The sequence below is a fragment of the Artemia sp. Qi Xiang Cuo genome, chromosome 1 (genome assembly GCF_049724085.1).
Source record: "Artemia sp. Qi Xiang Cuo chromosome 1, ASM4972408v1, whole genome shotgun sequence".
Lineage (NCBI taxonomy): Eukaryota > Metazoa > Arthropoda > Branchiopoda > Anostraca > Artemiidae > Artemia > Artemia sp. Qi Xiang Cuo.
In genome coordinates, this window is record NC_142794.1 from 47458174 (window position 1) to 47477918 (window position 19745).

A 19745-nucleotide genomic window follows, 5' to 3' on the forward strand; every position below is an offset into this window, starting at 1 on the left:
TTGTCTGCCCTCGGACTATCTCGGAAAAATTCAAAGCGCGAACAAGACCGTGATTATTGTTAATAGCAGTCCATCGACTGTGCTAGATGCTCATTGGCTGTGCATCTTTCAAACAATTCAGAAGATTGAATTATTTTATCCTCTTGGTCTACCCTATACATTCTACACACCCCACATCAGCAACTATATTGAGAGCAGTGGAAAAACTATTATTCAAAATCAGAAGAGGGTTCAGGATCTAACGACTAAAAGCTGTGGCTTCCGTGCACTATTATATTTTGTGTTCCGATGTCGTGGCTATACTTAGAAGCAGTTTCTTCACATTTATGTTGACAATCCTCGTCTGAACGACTTTCTAGTGGAAAATTTACTCTCCGACCTATATAGTATTGATTTCAGTGCCCTAAGAGTAAAGTGCTTAAAAATGTTTGTGAATTTGTTTATTAATAAAATGTATATATATACCGCACTATCGCAAACCCCCTACTTTTATATTTCTTCATCTTCGGTGCATAGATAACTATCATGAAAAAATAATATCTATAAATCATTTGGATTCGTTGTATACAGATTTTGGTTGACGTCACATTCGAGATCGCAATTTCTAAAGTACAATTTAACTTCACTCTTGTCATATCTCTTTGTATAGTCAATGATACTATTTGTATTCATATTATGAAATTCACGAGTTTCAATCTGTCTATTTGAAGCAATATCACATACAGTGTTTTCAAATGGTGAATCACATTCCGTCACAGCCAAATAAAAATCACTTGGTTTATAGTCATAGTAGGTGGTGTCATCGCAACGATGACGTAGAAACCAAATTGTCTTGTTACCCCAACAGTTGAATCGTAGACCAAATTTCTCTTCCCAGAATAATTGAAATCCACGACGATACCAATCTCGTAGAAACAAACTAAAATCCCGTTTAGGATTCTTTCCGATCATAGCGGGGTAAGTATTCTCCCACTGATCACATTTATCATAGTGACAATTGGAGCACAGGTGCCCTCTAGGGTGAGAGTCACACACCTCCTCAAGACATTAACTACATCCTTTAATTTGTACTGCATATCCTCTATGTAATTTACAAGGATTACATAATTTAAAATTTTCACTATAGTCATCAATAATTTTAAAATTCTCACATTGATTACAACTGCAAAGAGTGTACACGCACAATGTACATATATAGAACATTTTTTGGTTTCCGATGTCAACTCACTCACTGCTAAAACGAAACTGATCCTCTTCGTTAGAAAATTCAATGATAGGGAAATGGGGGAGAGAGGAGTAGCTTTGTGACGTTAGCTCTTTCGAATGATGGGTGAGCCATCTACATTGAATCCATTGGCAATGTTTTCAAAAGTATATCCGCAATATGATTCTGCGTTGTTCCAATTAATATATCAATAAATTGACTATAAGCACTTGAGTCACATTTTAAAAGTTTCATACAATAGTCCAATGGGGGAGAATCACTCCTCATTATATTGTCAAGTGTTCCCTGACAAGAGAATATCCTGCATTTAAGAGATAACTCGAGAAAAACATCATCCAAAATCGAATGTTTTTCCATAAACACTAGATTTGATCTAATTCTCTCTTTCTCAAATTTATTCATTTTTCAGTCCTTTCACTCTGACTGCTGACTCTAGACTGAGCCTGATTCGTTAGCCCTAACCAGAAAAGAAAGAGAACGTTTTCGATTTCGAAACAATTTTATTGAATAATTACAACAACATCAATAATATAGAGCATGTACAATTAACGATACTGTTTATTGTCTTCGATATGTTTCACCAATGCACTTAAAGCACATTAAAGTCTATTCACATGTGCTATATCAACTTTTGCGGCGAAACATAATTGATCCTCCATTTTAAATTTGCTCAAGGATATCACATATCTTGCATATACTGCATCCCATTCCAGACAAAGACGTGATCCTTTCGTAGTTTCCACCGCAATGTTTGGTGCTCTTGTACTATTATCATCAACTCCACTATCAACTTCAAATAGGGTAAACATTCCACTCATTGTCATCAACACAAATATATATCCAAATGAGTAAATTCAAAACTGTTCTTCTCACTCCTTTGAATTCTATTCACAGACTAATACAACTATACCAAAAAACCCTTTCCTTATATTCCCTCCGCCGCTACTATGTAAACAAGCCCTCTGATTGGCTGAGAAGGAAACACGTGATTTAACTGTTTCCGGGAAACTCTTAACATTTGGCGAGAGCAACAACAACAAATACTATTTCTGGACACCATGACATTCACGATCGATTACGCAATCAAGTTCTCGGAAATTCACTTCCCCCTCGAGTCCTAGATCAAAAACATTGTTCCCGTTAGAATTCAATGCGCATGTGCAACCTTCGTTCCGGAGTTATTACACATAGAAACAACAAATAAATCGATCTCTGAAAAAGAGGTCACTGACAGATTACGCAATCATTCTCCCTAGGGAGGCTATGCCCTTATTTGGGGTGCAAAAAAGTTATAGGTGGCAGCAGGGGTGAGGGACAGGACCTTTAGGGTCACTTCTACTAAAAATCTGTCTATATACCTGCAATACCAATATGCCTAATAACATTACGCTCATACAGATATGATTTAAATACGTCGGATACCAGTACAATGTACAGCCCTTTCCCCAGGGACTATGGAGGGTGATATCATCGCCAAAACCAAATATTTTGACCATTGAACTATGATGAACAAAATACCTATCTCAAAATAATGATTGGATGACTTTGGGGGAAGGAAGCCTTTAGGGAAGGGGGCTAGTTGCCCTCCAATCTTTTTGAACGCTTAAAAAGGGTACTAGAAAATTTAATTTCCGTTCGAATGAGCTATTACAGACCTCTCTATGATGTTCTGGTCACCCCCTAGACCTGCTAGAAAAAAAATCCTTGTTGCTTAAGGAGGGGGACTGTAATTTCCCTATTCAAGGTTTTCAACCATGCTGATTCCAATGGTACAATTTTCATTTTGATTTGACGCCATTTTCGTAGAGTTTTGAGCTTTTTCGTGAAATCACCATAAATCTATTTTCGCAATAAACTTTTACTTTTAAAACAATTCGAAATAATAGTCACAATTCCTTAATCAATGTTACATGGAATTTTTTTTCACTCGGCAGTTCTTTTCAAAATGTGTTTTCAAAACTATGGGCTTTGGTTCGCTCTTTACTAGGTTGCAGCTGCCGCTACAACCATGACATAGCAGGGTACTTCCAAAGGCAACAAAACGCGTTTTTTAACTTTCGGTTACTATGGGCTGTGGTTCGCTCTTTACTAGGTTACATGATGCAGCTACCGCTGTAAACATGATTATGCTGTACTTCCTACTGTTCCACGGCTAGAATGTAAACCAAAACTTCAAGTCACTAGAATTCATTATCCCCACACAGCTCTTTATGCCCTTTGTGATAATTCAGTAGAAACAGTATATTTGCAGAACGTTTTGTTGAAAAGGCCAGAAAAAAACGCAAGTCAGCAAAAAAGCCAAGCATTGATAATTTTTTCTCACAAGACAGTTTTTTTGAGAACGCGTTTTTTAACTTTTGGTTACTATGGTCTGTGGTTCGCTCGTTACTAGGTTGCAGCAGCTGCTGCAACCATGATTATATAAGGTCCGTTAACTTTCATTTTACACATCAAAAGCTACGAGCCTGAGAAAATTTTCCCAATTTTGGAAACGGGAGGAAACACCCCCAAAACATCAAGCGACCTTAATGAAAATCCCACCGTCAGATTCAGCGTATCAGAAAACCATGCTGTAGAGATTTCATGCAGTTCTTCCATTCCACTAATGTGGGAATAGAGTATTTAAGTGCGAAAAAAAAGTAGAATTATAGTAGGACACAATCCGGAAGTAACCATGTTATCGTGCTTACTATATGAACAGGAACGTTAACAAAATTGATTCTTACGCTATATAACCAGTGTTTCCACTTCAAATTTTTTCAATCCCTAAAAGCCTGGTGGTAAATCTCTAGAAATACCTATTTTCAATACCAAAATCTCGAAACGTTTCCCCATTTCTGACATCTTTCCAAGTTAAAAGTAAAGCCTTATTAGGCTGACTTTTAATAGCATTTGTTCAAGACGACCCATTTTGCAACTCAAGACCTTTTACTTGTACCAAAATGTCTTCTTTTGACGTTTAAAACAATGCTTTGTATTTATCGACTGGTTAAGTTCGGCTTTGATTTACAGATTCCGGGTCCAGGTCTCAGATTCTGGACCATATGAATACATTTTATTGATTTTTTTTATTTCCCATTATTTTTTCCTTCTCTACTACTGCTTTTGCAACGCCCTCGTTTTTATTTGAATTGGTACGAAGAATTGGCATGAATGATATCCAATCGGTCGCTTTTCACATATTTTTTTCCTTTTTTTTTTATATTGACTTGTTAATTTGAAGCAGAGTGTAGTAGCAAAAATGAATCACTTAAAGCTTGATTTAAGGACAGTGCCTGCATTTTGATCTTTTGAATTATTCGATTTTAAATAATGTAGACTGCTACCTGCCTCCCAGTTTTCCAGAAAATGCCAAATGTAGATGCACTTTAAACTGTATTCAGAAAAATTTAATGAGAATTACCAATTAATAAGATTTAAGAGAAAACACCCAATGTTAAGATTAATAGCCCGAGTCATCGTTGTCGTCACCATCCCCTTCGTCTTTCCCAATGCCTAAAAAAGTGACGCATTTGGACGCAGTCGTATCAGATTTCACGGAATTCATTTTTTTCATTAAACTCTCGGTGAACGTGGGGGGCCTTTACGCTTCATTCCATACTTGACAGCAATCGTCGCAGCCAAAGTTACGTTTTTGATCCCATTCCTCCTTTCATTTCTTACTGTTTTCAGAACGTTGAAAAGTCTTTCCACAACGACATTTGAGCAGGGAAGTCCAAAAATAAATCGAATGACATGAAGAACGCTAGTGAACTTTAGCACTCCACTTGGGATCTTGATGGACGCCACCCAGTTCCACAAATCAATCGGGTTTCCACCACTGAGCCAACTGTCGTTTGGACTACGCAGTATCAATGCCCGCCACACTTTTTCAACCAGCCCAAAATCCCACGAGGGGTGCCCGAACTTTTGACACAAATGCCGCAACGATAGAATACCACCATCCGATGAGACTTATGGGTCTACAATCTCTACAAAGTTTTAAATGTCATGTTCAAATGGAAATCGGTCGACTAGCTGGGACACAGCTTCAATATAAAATTTCCCGGCAATCTCCTTGATGCTCTTGCATTTCTCCATGAACTTTGTATCCTTTCCTTGTAAGGAAAACAGACGGGTGGTCGCTTCTAGTCCCAGGTAAACCTTAACTGCGAGTAGGAAGAACTCTTTTCTTTTAAGGTTCACAGACTGAACAGACTCGTTTCACACAGTCTTTTACCATGAAATCCTGACAAGGGCTCTTCACAACTTCTAACACTTCTTTTTTAAGCAAGTAAAATCGTAAATGTGCATAGGTGCTTCTATTTGTATTTGTTTGTCACGTCGGTCCTTCCACGTTGGTTATTTCGTTTCAAATTTTGCGGGTCTATCCGACAAAAACAAGAACTCTAGTGCCACCCCTTTTATCCTCTGAGTCGTTCAATCAAAATTTTGAGACAGCCATTTTTTTTTTAGCATAGTTGAAATGCCCAATAGTTATGTCTTTGGGGATAACAGAATACCCCACAGCCCCTGGGACAAGAGCTATAAGTTACGAAATTTACACATTGTTTATTTGTAGTATTTGTTATTGGGAAGTATGCATACATCTTTTATTGTAAGGGGTGGAGGGGGTTCTTCTTGGGGGGATTACTACGCTGAATTTTTTCCCTCAAGATGGAAGTTTTCATGGAAAGCTTTCCAGGGGAAATTTTACACTGGGGGTATTTGCCAGAATTCCTTTACGAAATTCTTGTCATTTATCTTACTTAGTCTTTGCCACCTGGCAAAAACATCGCGTCTTTCGGCGGGGGGTGGGGGGATTTCCAGGAAAAAAATCCAAGAAGGGAGATATCTAACATGATTTGAAAAAAGATCAGAAATTAAAGCCTTTTTCAAATGAAAGTATGCAAAGGAAAATTATTGAGGCGGAATCATCCACAAGAAATTTCCCTATGAGATTTTCAGCGAGGATGAAATTGACCGGAGGGAATTTTCCGTGGGGGGGGGGGATCACAATAAGATATGTTTCACTGCATTTATATGGAATATTCAGCTAGAATAAAAATTAAATATTGAACAAGAATTTCAGTTTATAACAAAAAAGATGTCATGTGATTGGTGGAACTTAATAATCCCCTTCTCACACCAAGGAAGCTGCCGTTTGTGTCGCAATTCTACACATCTTTTAGTTAATTAAATGACGATTAATTGGAACATGGGTATTAACTCTTTTGTTCTACAGAAAGCAATTTCATAAGGTGCAAATACAAACTTGCAGAAGCTTGGAGTAAAAATTAATAAAATTACTTGATGAAAAATTAATGTCCAAATTGGGGGACGAAGAGTTGAGTTTTTCCTCTTTATGGTGGAGAGATATACGGGAAAGGAATTTTATGGATGAGGTGCAATCTGGGAGGACGTGTATAGATTGGGATTTCTTTGAGCAGGGAGGTGAGGAACTGCATGAATGGGGTTTACTTTCGCATATAGAATGTCCACTGGAAATACGTTTAGTTCGATGAATCAGAGCTCTCTTACAACCTAGCAGAAAATGCTGTCAGTTTTCAAATCCGTAAATCCAATGCAGTTCAATAATATAGCAGCGGTTTTCTCTCACTTAAAGAGACTAAGCAGCAGAGAGTAAGAGACTAAGCAAACTATTCCTCTCAGGAGGCTAGGCAGCAGGGATTGCCAAATCACAAAAATATAGGGGGGCAATTATGTTTTAAACAAATCAAACAGCATCCACCCAAACAACTGCCAATCGCGGTGGCCAGACTCATGCTTATTACTTTCTAACTAGTTTTGTTTGAAGTGATAATTTTTTCTACAAATTAATAGGGGGCAACTGCCCCCTCACCCCGAAACGACGCCACTGTTTTCCAATTTATATTATTTATTACTGTTTTTTCTATTTACATTAGATCTATGTCTTAAAAGCTAAGTCTTGGCAACTATTACAGTATTTCACTCCTTGCTGACGACAAATATGTATTTTTTTGGAGGGCTTCACAAGCAATTCACAGTTATATATCAGAGGATTTTTCTAGAGAGAGGTTGGAGGGGGGTATTTTAAGCCACCAAAAAAATTTTTGGGCTGTCTCAGGAAAAGGCACGTCTGCACTCACAAGGTTCAGGGACCAATGACTTTAAGTGCTAACTTGATAAATAAAATTCATTAAGTAATATATTCCGGCCTTTTGTAATTCATTTTTTATTTTCTTTTGAAATTTATCGGTTTCAGGCGGATGTCCAGCAACCTCTAAGGATCAAGCATCAGAAACAGACTACATAATTCTTAAAGGCTGCAAGACACCATTACGTACTAACAGCAATCTTGATTATCTATATGAAGAACGGAGGTTACAACGGGGTCAGGAAGTACCTGGCACTAATGAAAATACGGCTGAGGTTACTGATAACACCATCACTTACGAATTATATGATGCATCCGCTAGTTGTCACGTAAGTAATTAATATTTGAAGACCTACTTATTAAAGGCCCATTCATAAAGAGGTTTTACTATTATCGGGATTTACTTAGTGCTAATTTGAACCAATTAGAATTTTTCAGCGAATTCGAAAATTCTGGGAAAAATGTGACTCGCTCAAATTAGTACTAGTTAAATTTTGGTATTAGTAGAATTTCATTGTGAATGGGCCTTAAAAGCAAAGATAGGATGATTAATTGAAATGGAAAACCTGCACTGGCTCGATTTTATGATGGTAGTGGCGGGATAGGACTTGGATGGTAACCCGTATTCTTCTATATACAATTTTGTACATGAAGTACATTGCATATTTCTAAAATATATAGTGCAGAATCGCATCATAATCGGAACTCTGAAGCAGGATCGGTACCAGAATCAAGAAACGTTTTGATATTGTACCATTCCTGATTAAAATATTACAGCTACAATAAGAAATAACTATATTTGTAACTATATAAATATATTTATACTAAGTTTATAACTTGATAACTATATTAATTCCTTGTCGGTCGATCGTCTAGGCCCAAATGAGAAGCAGGCCATCGCTGAATAGGGTGGGAGGATGTCGTAAGGAAACATTTAAGGGAAATAGGAACTTTTTGGAGGGTCTAAAGAGAGAGGCTTTAGAAAGGATGAGAAGCGTACGTAGCTGTGGTGCCCTCAAGTGGATTGGTGTTGCAATTATTTGTTAGTAGTAGACGTAGTAGTAATTAGCCTAATACCTCGCAAAAATGGCTCTTTTGGCGCCATTTCTGGAGGGGAAAAGCTGGGAAGCCTAAAAAGTGTGCCGCACTAAAATATCCGTGGCCAACAACTCCTAGTTGGAAGTAAACAATCCCCGCTCTTGAATACTCCCTCTCACAGTCCCCTTGGTATATGAAAGGTAAAAAAATCTTTTAGATAAGACTCAGGAGTAATAAAGACTATTTATGTTCATCTTCACCGCATAAATTAATCATGAAATAATTTTTTGGGAATTTCGGAAAAGCTAAAATGCTGTTTTTTTCCTTCTATTTTTCCATCACTGCTGGGGGCATTGGACCATCGTAGATAGCTGTTTGAGAGCTGATTTGAAAGCTAATGCTTACATCTGCACGCATTTTATAAATCTTGTTGATAACACCGTAGTAAAGCGCCGTATAGCACCGAAAATAGCTCTTTTAGGGTGATTAACAACAATAAAGTTTGTCCACTTCTAGTGCTGAAGGTTAACATGTCGGACACCAACGCTGTCCAAATTAGTTTTGATCCTCGACGGGGTCAATTTTCTTTTTTGTAATATATATATATATATATATATATATATATATATATATATATATATATATATATATATATATATATATATATATATATATATATATATATATCTGTGTGTGTGTGTTATTGTACACAGAGAACAAAATGGCACAGTAATTATGGAACATGACACAGCTCCAGGGAGCGTTTCAATACTTGTTCGAAACTATCAAATCAAGAATAAGTGGAAATGGATTAGATTAGTCGTTTTTTCTATCATTCTAGGTTCGACATATGTTTGAGAATTGAAGTAATTTCAAACAGGAGAAACGGTATGCTCTCTCCGGTTAAAGACGAACAAGTTTGGTCGTGTACAAGCACGATTTCCAAAGCTAGGTTATTGATTGTCAAACCTGATAGCATTTTACAGTCAAAACATCTATATAGTCATAAACATGTCAAGACCTTTCATAATGAAGAAAATATAGCATCAAGTAACAAAACTTGGGAATTTGTCGGGGCCTTTGTTTTTTACACCTGATCCCCATTTGGTCATAATGAACGGTCTATTTCCCCTTCAATAGAGAAAGTTAGTTTCAACTTCTAGAATTATGTCAAAAGAAAGTGCCGCATGTCAAAAGCTAGTTGACACAAGCCTTCCCAGAGCAACCTATTTATGTTCTAAATAGTTACGAAAAGACACCTCCTCAACACCTCGCTCTTTACACTAAAGTTTTTTAGTACTTTTAAAAAAGCTTCTTATTATTCTAATTAAACGACCCTTGTGTTTCAGGAGTCGGTATTACAGAATTGGGATAATTCAAACTTTAGCATAAAGAGCGAGGTGTTGAGGAGGGGGCGACCCCCTTCATTTACGCAATAGTTTCTGTTTGTTTTAAGTTTTATTGTAGCTCCTTCTTCCAGTTGAAAAAACTTTTTTTATTTAATTTTTGGTCGTTTTTTAAATAATGCCAGGAAATCTGGAATTATTCTACGGAGAAATCCACCTTCCCACGGAAATATTCTCTAGACAATTCAATCACGGTGAACATTTATCCCTAACAATTACCCTTAACAACTCCACGCGTAAGATTGAGAGGGAAAAGAGAAAACAAAACATATAAAAATAATTTCGTTTAGGAATTATGGCAAATTATTCCCCAGTGTAAAATTTCCCCTGACAAGTTCACCCCCTGAAAACTTCCCTTCCCATGCAAAATTCCCCCGTAGAAAAACCCTAGCAGAAAATTCCTCCCCCCCCCCATACGAAAATGTATACACACTTCCCAATAACAAATAGGGTACTATGCATAAACAATGGGAAAATTTTATAACTAAAAGATCTTTAACTTGGAGCTGTGGGGGTGTTCCATCCAAAGGCACAGTTATTGGGCCTTTCAATTATGATAAACAAAATGGCTATCTCAAAATTTGATCAGACGATTTTGGGGAAAAAGGGCCGGGGGGCCTTGTCGCCCTCCAATCTTTTTGGTCACTGAAAAAGGGAACTAGCGCTTTTAATTTCCGTTCGAATGAGCCCTCTCATGAAACTCTTGGACCATTGGGTCGATACAATCACCCATGGAAAAAAAAACAAATAAACACATATTCGTGATCTTTCTTCTGGCAAAAAATACAAAATTTCATATTCTTGTAGATAGAAGCTCGAAACCTCTACAGTAGGGTTTTTTGATACGCTGAACTGATGGTATGATTTTCATTAAGATTCTATGGCTCTTGGGAGGTGTTCCCTCTTTTTTTCCGAAAAGCAGGAAAATTTTCTCAGGCTCGTAGCCTTTAATGGCTAAGACTAAACTTAAAGAAATTTATATATTTGAAATCAGCATAATAAGCCAAAATTCTTTTTTTTTTAGAGTTTTGGTTAGTATTGAGCCGGGTCGCTCCTTACTTACAGTTAGTTGCCACGAACTGTTTGAAATCGTCGGAAAAATTAGGTTTTTTCAAAGTCCCCTATTAATAATTCCTTGTTCATAATCTAAAACTTTTAGATACATTTTTGATATGGCTTTTTGCGTAAAAGATTCCCATCATGGTTGCAGCGGTAGCTGCAATCTAGTACAGAGTGAACAATAGCCCATAGTAACCAAAAGTTAAAAAACAAGAATTTAGAAAAAAATAGCCATCTAACACTGATTCAGGAATGGCAAATTTTATTTCCATTCGTGTTAAAAATAAAAATTTATTGCGAAAATAAATTTATGGTAATTTCGAAAAAAGCCTGAAACCCCTTGAAAATGGCGTCACTGAAAAGTGTACCATTGAAATCAGCATAGTTGGAAACCTTGTTCAGAGAAATTACAGTCCCCAACATTGAAAAACAAGGAAAAATGCTTTTTTTGCATGGGTAGCACTGATCTGTCTCCCTTTTTTTCGTTTTTTCAAGGGCTAGCGGTTTACCAGAACATCATAGAGAGATGCCTAAATAGCTCATTCGAAAGCTTTTTCGCACATCCACGTGCTTTTCATAGATTCCACCATCTGCAAGTGCCATATGGCACAAAAATGGCATATTATGTGCCATTTCTCAAGGGGTGGGGCTAGCGGGCTACAAAAGACAGATGTTTAATAGATAGAATTAAAGCTATTTCTCGTATCTACGTTTTCTTTATAAATTCCACCACCTGCAAGAGCTAAATGGGTTTCAAGTGGAAAAGCTAGGGGTTAGTTGGCTGCCCGAACTTCTTAGAGATATGTTTAATGGCTGATTTGAAAGCTATTGCTCATTTCTACGTGCTTATAATCAGTTTTGCCATCCGTAAGTGCCAAATAGCATAGAAAACGGCACTTTTGGTGTCATGCCTCAATTGGAAAAGCTGGGACTAGTGGGCTACCAGTACTTTTTAGAGTGACGTTTAATGGCTCATTTGAAAGCTATTGCTCATATCTACGTGATATTTATCAATTCTACCATCCTTAAGTGTGATACAGCACTAAAAAAAAACTTTTGATGTCAATTTTTAAATAAAAATCTTGGAGGTATAAAACAAAATCATCATTGTAATAATTACGGTCCAAAAACCGTAAATGGAGGTTTACAAGAACACCTCTCGTGTGTTCCTTCTCCAAGCCCCCTTAATAAGCTACTCAATTAAGGTACAACCACTAATATATCAAATCAAGTTATTAGAGGCGGGTTTCTGTTGGTAAAGCGTTCGACTTCGAAATAGTGTCCTGCGTTCTATTCCTGCTTGGGTGGTTTTTTTTTTTCAATCATGGTTTTCTACCTTTTATACGATGATTTTCAGATAATTTCACTGTTTTTGTAATAGTGATGCACTGATTTTTTAAGCTTGTCCCACGAAAATAATTGTCCAAGCATTTTCATTCAATAGGGTATAGAAGTCATCGAGTTCAAAGTTTACAACGATATTTTCAGTAGATCTCTAAATCCATACCTCAAAGAATGGCATAATTTTGTCAAAATTCCTGTGGTGGGGGGGGGAGGGTCAAAGTTGGAATCAATTTTCCCAAATTAAGTGAAAATGACAGAGAGTACTGAAAATCTTGCTGAAAAGTAATAAAAAAGGTAAAGATGTACTTAAGAAAACTGACCTGTTTCAGTGGATACCTGAATTATGCATGCTTATCTTAATTTTGACAACATTTTTGGAGAAACTAAATTTCCGCTGGGGGGGGGGCAAACTGGGGTCTGGAGGAAAACTGAGGTCTGATTACGCCCTTGAACCCAACCCCTTGCCACTAAGTGGATGGAGAAGTGTAGGCATGTGGCTCTGGAACCACTCAATGTTGTATATTAAAAGAAAGATTATTTATTGTTATACTTACTTATTCGAATTATTTAATTGACAATTCCACTGTAATATTCTCTCCATACGTAATATTGTGCATCCAAAGAGGAAGATATACAAATAAAACAGTTCTGTAGGAGAATTCAGGTACTTCTTCCCAAAATTTCTGAAATAAAAACAAACTTAGTTAGCAATACCATTTATCGTACCTACACAAGAAATGATCTTTTTCTGGAATTTCCATTCATTTCTGAGTAATGAGAGGCTTTTTATTTGGGGACAGGTCAAATAAATCCCTAAGTCTAAAGGCACATTTCTGTTGAGCTAGCAAAATTTTCCATAAATACGTCCATGCACAACCCTGTCTAGTCAATGAAACTTTTGTGTCGAAGGTGCACACCTAGAGCTACTTTCTTAAGTGTGACTAAATTTATTTTTTAAAAACAAAGAATCAAAGATTTATTTCTTCTTTCTTAATTTTTTTTACACAAAGAAAAAGCACTACGTTTTGATTTTTTTTTTTTCATTCTAAACTTATTTTTTCCTTCAACTCTTGCACGGTGTTTTCGTTCAGTACCTTGATAAGGGTTGAGGCGTCTTATCCCCCCTAGATTGTACGTGATTGGAAATTATATAAACATAAACAAGTTTTCAACTGAAACTAAGGACCAATGCTAAAACTTAAAACGGACAGTAATTATTCTATATAAGTAAAAGAGGTCATTAAATTTTAAATTTCTACATTAAATTTGAATCAAAAGCGAGCGTACATTAATTAAAAAAACACAAAGTTTTTCTGAGGGAAGTAAAGAGCGAAGTTGAAACTTAAAACGAACAAAAATTACTTCACAGCCTATATAACATATATCAATAAAACTAATGCAAATAAATCAACTGGTAATATTTCCTATGTTTGTAGGATTATAGAATATTAACACTTTACTGAAAAGACAAAATCCAAGCATAAAAACAAGAATATTGATTTAGGAGTCAAAAGTAAATACGTAGCCTCACAACAACAAACTCACAACAAGACAACAACAACACAACAAATAAAAACAATAAGTTTAAAGTGCTTACACAGCATATAAAATAATGGATTGATTTATCAGGTAACATCTTGTCAAACAGCTCGTGGTATTTTGATACCAATAGATACATCAGAAGAATCAGATTTTTATGTTGATTTCAAATATATAGGTTTCATCGAATTTAGTCATACCTATCAAAAGTTACGCGCCTGAGAAAATTCGCCTTATTTTCGAAAAAAGGGGGAAACAACCCCTAAAAGTCATAGAACTGTAATGAAAATAACACCATCAGCTTCAGCGTGTCAGAGAGCCCTACTATAGAGGTTTCAAGCTCCTGTCTGCAAAAATGTAGAATTTTGTACTTTTTGCCAGAAGAAAGATCACGGATGCGACTTTATTTTTATTATTTTTTTTTCCTAGGGGTGATCGTGTCAATCCAGTAGTCCTAAAACATCGTGAGAGAGCTCATTCGAACGGAAATTAAAAGTTCTAGTGTCCTTTTTAAGTGACCAAAAAATTGGACCACAGCTTGACCGCTTACCATGCTCATTTTTTTCCCAAAGTTACCCAGACGAAATTTTAGATGGCCATGTCGCTCAATATATTCAAAAATCTTATAAATATGTCATTGGGAATGATCCAATCCCTCAATGTTCCCGGGGGACGGGCTGCAAGTTATAAACTTTGCCCATTGTTTACATATAGTATTGGTTATTGGAAAGTATACAGGTGTTTTCAGGAGGAGTTTTTTTCTAGTGGGGGGTCAGGATCGGAGTAGGGGTTACGGGATATCTTTGCATGGAGGATATTTCCTTGGGGAAAGGAACATTTCCATGAAGGGGGCGCCAGATTTTCCAGCATTATTTGAAAAACGATCAGAAATTAAATTTAAAAAAAGTTTTTTTTGAACTGAAAATAAGGAGCAACATTAAAACTTAAAACGAACAGAAATCTTTATGTATATGAGGGGGTTTGCCCTCCAGTCAATACCTTGCTCTTTACGCTAAAGTTTTTTTGAGTACTTTTAAAAGAGCTATCTATTCTAATTAACCGGCCTTTGTGATTCAGGGGTTTGTGATTCAAACAAAATTCGATCTTTAGCGTAAAGAGCGAGATATTGACTAGGGAGTGAACTCCCTAATATACGTAATAAGAACATACAAATATAGAAATTCGTTACGCAAGTTAATTCGTAAGTTACGTCAGAACAAAATTTCGAGAAAGCCAATTAGCCAAAAAAAGGAAAATTGATATGCTTATTTCGTTTTAATTATTTAAGTACTGTGAGCCAAAATCAAAGCTGCATCAATTCAAAAACGTTCAAAAATTAGCTAAAAAAACAAGTTTTTTTAACTGAAAGTAAGGAGCGATATTAAAACTTAAAACGAACAGAAATTATTCCGTACATGAAAGGGGTTGTCCCCTCCTCAACACCTCGCTCTTTACGCTAAAATTTCTTATTGTTTTAAAGAATAATGTTGTAAGACTTTAGCGTAAAGAGCGAGGCGTTGAGGAGGGGACAACCCCTTTTATATACGGAATAATTTCTGTTCGTTTTAAGTTTTAATGTCGCTCCTTACTTTCAGTTAAAAAAACTTGATTTTTTTTAGTTAATCTCACCTAGTATTACTCGAAATGAAGAACATATCAACCGTAATTTAAACTCTGTAAATCCAGTTATTTCTCTCTATGAAATAAAAAAAAACCAGTTTTTTTTTAACTGAAAGTAAGGAGCGATATTAAAACTTAAAACGAACATAAATTATTCTGTATATGAAACGGGCTGTCCCCTCCTCAACGCCTCGCTCTTTATGCTAAAGTTTGTTATTGTTTTAAAATATAGAGTTGTGAGAAAGAGTCTATTTTTAGCATAAAGAGTGAGACGTATAGGAAGGGACAGCCCCTTTCATATACGGAATAATTTCTATTCGATTTAAGTTTTAATGTCGCTCTTTACTTTCAGTTAAAAAAACTTGTTTTTTTTATTTAATTTCTAAACGTTTTTGAATTAATACAGGTTTTGATTTTTGCTCACCGTACATGAATAATTAATTCGAAATTTGCATATTAATTATACTTTTTTTGGTTAAATGGCTTTCACGAAAGTTGTTTAATTTTATTTACGAACGTTGTTATTAGTATACGTAACTTATGACTTAACTTACGTAACGAACTTCTATATTCATATATTAATGATACGTATATTAGGGGGTTCACCCCCCTAGTCCATAAATCCCTCTTTACGCTAAAGTCCGAATTTTGTTCCAATCATTTAAAAATGACCCCTTAATCACAAAGGCCGTTAATTAGAATAAATAGCTCTTGAAAGTACTAAAAAAAACTTTAGCGTAAAGAGCGAGGTATTGACAAGGGGGCGAACCCAATCATATACGTAATAATTTTTGTTCGTTTTAAGTTTTGATGTTGCTCCTTACTTTCAGTTGAAAAACTTGTTTTATTATTTAATTTCTTATCGTTTTTTTAAATAATGCTGGGAAATCCGGCGTCCCCTTCATAGCAGTGTTTTCCCCCATGAAAACTTCATGGAAACATCTTGAAGATGAATATACCTAATAATTTATGCTTGTTTTGAGTTTTTATGTTGCTCCTTAATTTCAGTTGAAAAACTTGTTTTTTTATTTAATTTCTGATGGTTTTTTTTTTAATAATGCTGGGAAATCCGGCGCCCCTTCATAGCAATGTCCCTCCCCCCATGAAAACTTCCTCCATTGGAAGATACTCCCACGTAACCGCTGACCCCTCCCCCCCCCCCCCAACTACGAGAAAAATCCACCCTGAAAACGTCAGTAAACTTCCCAGTAACCAATACTATATGTAAACAGTGGGCAAAGTTCATAACTTGCAGCCCTTCCCCCGGGGACTGTGGGGGATTAAGTCATGCTCAAAAGATGTAGTTTTTATGTTTTTCGACCATGCTGAACAAAATGGCTATCTCAAAATTTTGATCGGTTGAATTTGGGAGAAAAATGAGCGTGGGAGGGGGCCTAGTTGCCCTCCATTTTTTGGTCATTTAAAAAACGCACTAGAACTTTTACTTTCCGTTCGAATGAGCCCTCCTGCAATATTCTAGGACCACTAGGTTGATATGATCATACCTGGGGAAAAGAAAAAAAAACAAATAAACACGCATCCGTGATCTTTCTTCTGGCAAAAAATACAAAATTCCACATTTTTGCAGATAGGAACTTGAAACCTCTACAGTAGGGTTCTCTTCTACGCTGAATCTGATGGTGTGATTTTCATTAATGTTCTATGACCTTTAGGGGTTTTTTATCCCTTTTTTTCTAAAATCAGGTAAATTTTCTCAGGTAACTCACGTAACTTTTGATGGGTAGGACTAAAATAGATGAAACTTATATATTTGAAATCAGCATGAAAATCTGATTCTTTTGATGTATCTATTGGTATAAAAATTCCGTTTGTTAGAGTTTATATTACTATTGAGCCGGGTCGCTCCTTACTTACAGTTCGTTACCACGAACTGTTTGATAAAACGGAGGATTTGAAGTAGTGATACAAATTCTAAAGCGAGTTTTTAATCCTAATACTAATAAGATTCCTTCACTTCGAACTTGTCTACAAAATAATCATTAAATGTCCTTTTCAGATCCAAAACGACAGTCAATCATTTAACTGAGCTCATTGTGAAGAAGTGAAGCCAAATTAAACGAAAAAAATAAGTAAAACAACAATCTGAAAATGCTTTACTTTTATACTGTTAAAACTCTCCTTGAAAGGTTTACTTCTACCGTACCAAAACTCCTATATTGCTTAGGGTTTTGTTTGTGGTTCCTATATTGGTTAGGGTTTCTATATTCAGTAGGGTTCCGGTTGAGGAGAAGGGAAGGAGGGAGTTGGCTCCCTAGACTCCCTCTTATAATAAAAAAAACACACTTTTCGTATTTTCGTTGAAAAATACCTGCTTTTGGTATTTTAATATGGAAAAATCAAAACAATGCCACCCTCCCCCTCAATTTAGAAAATGCATTTCATCCCCTACCCTACATTGTTTGTGAATTTATGTTGAAAAATTGTTTCGTCTAATTGTTAACTATCATTCCTAATGGGAAAGGCAACCATTATGGATTTAAGTGTTAAATGGTACATTGCAGTTACATGCTTAGTTGCAAGGATGAGTTTTGGGCAAAGTTTGACCACGGACGAACCTAGAGGGGCAATGAGGGCAGCCTGCCCTGGGCACTGGTTCGGAGGGGCGCTGTAAGGCACTTTTGATTTCATCAAATAAAATTGGAACTCTAATTTTCCAGTTCCAGAACGTGCCAACATTAAGGAGCGGTAAGTAGGCATGGTTTCGTTCAAGGATCATGGTTTATTAATATGATTTTTGAAAAAGGGGAAGTACCTAACGACTTTAGGAAAACCTTAATTAAACCACTTTATAAGGAAGGTGATAAAAGTGAGTGTGGTAATTATCGAGGCATTAGTCTGGTCTCTGTAAGTAGTAAATTACTTAGTAATATGATACTTTTTAGTTTGAGAGATGCCGTTGACGAAGTTTTAAGAGAAGAACAGTGTGGTTTTAGTAAAGGTAGAGGATGTGTCGATCAAATTTTCACTCTTAGGCTAATAATTGAGAAGTGCTATGTACGAGAATAACATTGCTGCGGTTAAGATAGAAAATGAGGTCAGCAGCTGGTTTTGTGTTAAATCAGGAGTTAAGCAGGGTTATGTTCTATCCCCCTTTATATGGATTATTTTGATGGACTTTGTCTTAAGGAGCACAGGAAAGGCAATGGGAGACCACGGAATCAAATGGGGAGGAAAAAGTCTCCTGAACTTAGATTATGTTGATGATTTAAGCATCCTTGATGAAAGTGTGAGCAAAATGAATGAAGTTTTAGAGGTGTTGCGAGTTCAGGGTGGTGCTAGAATAGGTTTGAAAATTAATGTTAAAAAGACTAATTCACCAAGGCTAGGAACAAGTGAAGATAAAAAGGTGACGTTGGGTAATGAAAAACTTCATTCATTCAGATGGATGAGGTGGGCAGCTTCACTTACCTTGGTAGTATTATTAGTAAAGATGGTGGGAGCAGTGAAGATGTTAAAAGTAGAATAGCCAAGGCTCAGGGTCTTTTTGCATAGTTAAAAAAAGTTTGCAAGAATAGGAAGATAAGTCTGCAAACCAAGATTAGAATATTCGAAGCTACAGTGATGACAGTGGTCAAATATGGCCCTGAAGCATGGACGTTCCGAAAAGCGGATGAAGATTTGCTAGATGTTTTCCAGAGAAATTGCTTAAGGATTGTTCTGGGTACCCGGCTGACAGACCGTATTTCAAACAATAGGCTATACGAAAAATGTGGGTCAATACCGCTCGTTAGGGCTATAATGAAAGAAAAGTTGAGGTGACTAGGGCACGGTGTGCGGATGAAGGATGATAGATTGCCGAAGATTGTTCTTTTCGGCCAACCGTCTAGGGCTAAACGGAAAGTAGGTCGTCCTCGTCTGGGGCGGCAGGACGTCATAAAGAAAGATTTAAAAGAATTGGGAACTTCGTGGGCGGGTGTATAAAGGGATGTTTTGAATAGATCGAGGTGGAGGAGGAGCGTGCGTAGCTGTGTTGGCCTCAGGCGGCTTGGTGCTACGGTGAGTGGTTAGTAGTAGTAGTAATTTCGTTCAAGGAGTGATAGGGAAATAAGGGGAGATGGGTGGGATGATAGGGGATGGTCCCCTAATTTAGAAACAACCATAGATAACCTTACTCGTAGGAAAAAGTTTTGAGCATTTGTTTCAGACTACCCCAAGGTGTTTAGGCAGGAGGAGAGGACCCAATCTGAGAATCTTCAGTTGGTGGTTACAATTCCATGGCGACACCAATGGAAAGCACCGTTCTGAGCTTTGGACGCTAAAAGAAATACGTGTGTTTGGCATTGTAAAGCATTTGTAAGTAGGGGGAGCCCAGAAGATATAGGGGGGACAAGATCACAGCCAATCAGAGGGCTGGAATACTACCGGGACAAGATCA

General features: G+C 36.7%; 1 protein-coding gene across 1 annotated transcript in view; it reads left to right on the plus strand.

Annotated features, from left to right (window-relative positions):
- The window catches only part of LOC148956400 (uncharacterized), a 257094-nt gene that overhangs the window by 111125 nt on the left and 126224 nt on the right, over positions 1 to 19745 (plus strand). The window contains exon 3 of the mRNA XM_089090693.1: positions 7452 to 7672. Coding sequence (XP_088946819.1) covers positions 7452 to 7672 — 221 coding nt within the window. The remainder of the gene's footprint in view (positions 1 to 7451; positions 7673 to 19745) is intronic.